This window comes from Pygocentrus nattereri, chromosome 8, assembly GCF_015220715.1.
Source record: "Pygocentrus nattereri isolate fPygNat1 chromosome 8, fPygNat1.pri, whole genome shotgun sequence".
NCBI classification, from domain to species: Eukaryota; Metazoa; Chordata; class Actinopteri; order Characiformes; family Serrasalmidae; genus Pygocentrus; species Pygocentrus nattereri.
The window spans coordinates 36683107-36688291 of NC_051218.1; the positions used below are offsets into that span (position 1 = coordinate 36683107).

At 36.9% G+C, this 5185-nt stretch overlaps 1 protein-coding gene across 1 annotated transcript; it reads right to left on the minus strand.

Annotated features, from left to right (window-relative positions):
• Positions 1-787: 787 nt before the first annotated feature.
• On the minus strand, positions 788-4379 carry LOC119263853. The gene is made up of 6 exons (XM_037540445.1): positions 4294-4379; positions 3822-4169; positions 3321-3653; positions 2395-2487; positions 1724-1764; positions 788-1630 (listed from the first exon to the last, which is right to left on the minus strand). Exons 1-6 carry the CDS (start codon positions 4337-4339, stop codon positions 1508-1510), a joined length of 984 nt encoding a protein of 327 aa, XP_037396342.1. The 5' UTR covers positions 4340-4379; the 3' UTR covers positions 788-1507.
• Positions 4380-5185: the final 806 nt, after the last annotated feature.

The following is a 5185-nucleotide window of genomic DNA, read 5'->3' on the forward strand; positions in this document are numbered from 1 at the left end:
ATCACTTCAATCAGGTCTCTGAAGTGGTCAGGCTGCATCAGAGCACCAGCCCAAGAGTCCTCTGAGCCACACTTGGAAAATCAGTTTTTAAAAAAAAAGAGTGGTGTGGTTTGATATGATGACAAACTCCTCACTGCGCTAGTGTGCTTACAGTGAAGCACAAACAAGCCCATGAACACACACATCTTTTTACTCTACATTACCAAGGGGAGAAAACAAGTCTCAGTAAGAAGCTGAAAAGTCTGCCCTGTGACCTCAAAGAATAAGTGAAAAAAATTATTTTATATATTTTTTTCATGTAAAATGTATGTTGTCTAGACATTGTAAGATGGTTTAAACAATTAAACAACCTCATCTTTCAAAAACGTGCCCTCTTGAAGAATTAGAGCTTTCTCTGTGTCACCAAGTCTGTTTACCTATTTAGAACCAAATAAATAATAAGAAGATTATATTTATATTCAGCAAGGAACCTGCAACCACCTGAAATGTGAAGTGTGTTTATTTGGCTGCTAAAAGTCATACTTTGTAAAGTAAAAATAATAATAAGTAAATATCACAATGTTGATTTTCTACAGAGAACACACTTCTGCACACTTTAATAAACAATTACTGCTTATATGCTCAATTAAACACATTGAAAAACCTAATAAATAACAAAACATTGACTTGTGAATAGCTATGGCATTTTTTTTTTCAATATGTCAAAGTCAACAAATAAATCGAACACTATTAACAGAAGTTTTTTAAACGTAGATAAACAGGTGGAGCATGAATTCATTTTCAAGCTATCAGTTATAATCTCTAAAGGCCTGAAGAGCAACCACAGCCTGAAATACGTCTTCTACAGCCTCATGAACTCAATATCAGACACCATCTGAGCGCATGCTTGCCATGTTTAAATGTCTAAAGTGACCACAAATTCTGTTCCTTCAGAGACCTGAAACTAGACTGTTTTTTTTCAGTCGTTCAACCACAGTTGTGAGTAACCACAGACTCTAAAACTGCTCTCACTCAGCTCCTTCAGAGGACTGACACTTCATACCAAACTAGACTGGACTTTATTTGCTTAGGTTAACTTCCATAACTTTGTGGAGGCCACATTTTATTTTACTTTTCTCCCAATATGTTAAACCAAGCAAATAAACAGTAACTGTGTATATAGATCTGTTCTCCCTACAACCTGAAACACATCTTCTACATTTCCATTGAGAGTGAACAATATCAGACATCTGAGCTCATTAATGTGTTTGTCACACGTCTGAGTGACCACACACTCTAAAACTGTTCTCGCTCGGCTCCTTCAGAGAACTGACACTTCATACCAGACCAGACTGCTTTTTTTCAGTCATGCAGTTTTGATCTCAGAGCAAAGTGAAGCACATGATTGTAGATCCTGACTGAAATCAGCACAAACACAAATAAACAGATACAGATTACAAAGCTGACAGTAACAGAAAACATCCCCACACTTCACTTCTGCTGCTACAAGAGAAGAGAGTCCAGTGAGTCAATGATTGTTGGGGTCAGTAACTGAGAAGTATCTGACTTCAGAGTAAACACTGTGTCCAGAGCATCCACTCTTCATTCTCAGGCTTTTGGCTGCATAACTCAGCTCCACAGCTGCAGAGTTCTGTAGAGATGAATATGAAATATTAAAGACTGAAGATTAGAGAACTCTATAAGAATTAAACAGCGTCAGTGTGGATGAGAGAACATGTAGTACCTGACTGGCTTTGTTCTCCACCACCGAATCACGATCTCTCCCTATGATGGAGTAAAGAAAGATCACAGTGTCATATTTAGAGTTTAGATCAGAGAATATGACCTCAGTGCTGGTTACTTTTAGTTACAGTCAGTTTGCACAAGCCTAATTAATAAAAAAATGAATCATTATTTTACTAATTTTCATTATTAGGGCTCATATAATGGGCCTCATTCACTAAGCAATCTTAAGATGAAATGTCTTCTTAAAACCCTCAAGATTCTGACAGTCATTAATGTTTTCTTATTTGAAACTTTATCTTAGGACTTTTCTCAGGAAGAAAACATAAGAAGATACTACTGAATGAAGCACACTAATAATAATAATATCCTTTATTTATTCATACTTCTGTATTCATATTTTCATGTCACATCTAGAAAGGCAAATAAAAGCACGCATAAAAAAAAATAAAAGCAAGAGAACATAAAAACTGCAGGTTCAGTTAGACAGTCAGACATTCAATACTGTTATTCCATTAATGGTTTTTAAAAAAGGACTTTACATGTATTCTGTATGTTAATATTTCCTAAATCTTGCAATTTAAGGCATTATTGTAAAAGATCAGTTTAAAATGCATTAATCAGTCATTATTTACAAAGTATAATAACACCATATACGACAGCTACACTCACCGCTGCGGTTTTGAATGGCTTGAACACAGATCACAATCACACAGATTCCCAAAGCTGCTCCCAGATAGAACACAGTGGGATCCACAGGAGAGGCTGAAAGATATTAAAATACGACACTACTGTATATTTACATTCATAGAAGTGTTGGAGTTTCCTAAAGCAGCCATAAATACCAGCTCAACTCCTCAAACAGGGATTTAAACCCCTGGCTGTAATGTTACCCACTATAATACTTCATAGCTGAAGACATATGAAAAAAAAGTTTGAACACATCTGGACAGATGACATGTTTTGTGGACGAAACATAATTTGACCAACTATGAGGCCTCTTGGGCCGGCTGCCTAAATGACATTACACCACAGCTACATGGCTGCCTGGGCTGCCCACTTGGATGACGCTGCGTTGTACCTTAGGGGTGCCTGGACTGGTGGTGTTCAAATGCTGGAAAAATGTTCTGCCTTAGTGGCTGAGGACATTTTCAGCCTTGAAAGCTTCCCTAAAAGAAAGGACTCTTTCTGGGCTAGCAAAGTGCTAACATAATTATTGAAATCCCCCTTAGCTAAGGATGCTGTGGATGATGATGATCATAAGGAACTGACGGTTTATGGTATTTAAGCATTCCACATAGTCTGGCATAAATGCCTATTTCGGCTTACTGCTAATGTTATATTTGGAGGTAGAACCAATTTTGCCATAATATTCTGCCACATGACGATTTCTAAAATAGAATATTTATCATTTTATTGGTGGGATTTTAAACGCTGTGGTTATGCGTGCTGGTTATTAATCAAACCTCTGTAGATGCTGGTACTGCACCACAGTAGAGTGGTGAAGAGCAGCATAGCAAATTGAACTTAAACTGACCTCTAAGCTCAGTTCTCAAAAGAAATGTACAAAAACTTAAAAAAAAAAAAAAAACACTTACTCAGTTCTACTGATGCTCCATTCCCAAAAATGATCTTCCCACAAGCAGCCACAGCGCAGTAGTAAGTTCCAGTGTGGTGCTGGTCGAGGATGTTCTTAGAGAACTCATACAGAGAGCAGGTTGTAGAAGAACTGATCTCACACTGACGGCTGCTGCTGTTCTGATGAGTGTAAATGATTTCAGGAAAGGATTGTCCTGCAGCAGCTCTGAACCAGAGCACTCGGAGATCTGCTGCTCTGATCTCAGAGATGACCGTGCACTGCAGAGTGACCGGCTCTCCTGGAGAAACTGACCCCCTTACTGGAGTTTGGAGCACTGATATGTCTGACTGTCCTAGAAAACATAATAAAGACAGTGTAGAAATTTTCTACTATCAATGCCAACAATGTAGTTAATACTGGCTTCATATGATTTCAAATATTCTCAAAGCATTAATATGACTTATTAAAAAAGACATTTTACATAAAAGCAACACTGACTACAATAAATCTATTATATCACCTGTTACAGCCAAGAATGTAGCAGTAGAAAAGTTCATCTCTTTCTGTCTGCTCAGCCCACAGAAGTACATTCCTTCATCTTCTTTAGTAACATTTTTAATCCTGAGAGAAATGCCATTCACTATTCTGTCTATTTTAAATCTTGTTTGTTTGAAACGTGGTGACATTACTGGGTCCTTATCTTTACACTTTGATCCCACTTCCAGTGGAATGTGCTCCAGTCTTTGTTTGTACCAAATCCTAACATCTGCACTAGAGTCATCTACAAATGTGCAGGTGATAGTGACCTCTTTACCAGGCTCAGCTGAGATGACTACTGGCTCTGAATTTCTCACTGCTGGAACAGAGTCTGTAAAACAAAGTTTACTTTCAGTCAATTAAAAAAATCTGGATTAATTTTAAAACAAGCAGAATTGACAATAATAAACACAAAGATAGTTATTTTTTTTATCATTGAACTTCATGAAACATACATATCTTGTAGAGAAGTAAGATGATAATCGCAGCTTGAGCCATCATTGGAAAAGCAACAGCTATAACCTGAAGGCAAATATGTAGGCAAGAATGGAACCAAAGCACCAAACTGCATTAGCCTGGGGTCTTATACTGAACCTCATTGGCTGGTAAAAGTCACATGGGTCTTTCTGTCTGCTTGACTTGATCTGTTTGGCCATAAAAAGTACTCTGGGCTCTGTTTGAGCTCTTATCAATAGTTTTGGTTGTCATAGTCTTATATTTAACAGCAGCTGTCATAAGCTCTCTATAGAGAAGCCGTCATATATGAGCAGCTCAGGATATCTGCCTGTGAAGGTTTTCAGTTGTGCTGTTAAAGAGATTTACTCACCTTTAACTACTTCCATCCTTGTAGACAATGTCTTTCTCATATATTGTAAAAGATCATATGACTATTTTGTTTTATTCAGTCTCCCTTTGTTTGAGTAAGAGTTGGCCTTAGATTGCATTTTTTTCAACTTTTTCTGTTTTATTTATTTAAATCTTCATTAAGTGCCTAATAACTAAATAACTAATATTTTACTTAATAAATCTTGTAATGTCACCTTGTATAGTTGGCAAAGCCAAACATTAGAAGATCTGAGATATAAACTTTAATACATAAAATATCACCAGTGAACACGATATGAATAATAAGTCCAGAGCGACGCAGCAGAAGGTCCAGACTGAGTGAAAAGACAAATTTCACCAGCCAAGAATGCATCAAAATGAGAATTAAAACCACTGTTTAAACTCGCTATCATGTTGCTGCTCATCATTATGATAAGGTTTATGAAATAAAAAAGGAAGACAAACTCCTTATTAATACTCTTTATTTTAGAAGAAACATTGGGTAAGCAGGTGTCTGCCAAA

Excerpts from the sequence above, each read along its gene's own strand:
- LOC119263853 (XM_037540445.1), bottom strand. The coding sequence starts at position 4,339 with ATGATGGCTCAAGCTGCGATTATCATCTTACTTCTCTACAAGATAT. Across the intron at positions 1,765-2,394 it reads AGCCATTCAAAACCGCAGCG|GGAGAGATCGTGATTCGGTG; the intron begins GTGAGTGTAGCT and ends ACTCCATCATAG. Across the intron at positions 1,631-1,723 it reads TGGAGAACAAAGCCAGTCAG|AACTCTGCAGCTGTGGAGCT; the intron begins GTACTACATGTT and ends TCATCTCTACAG.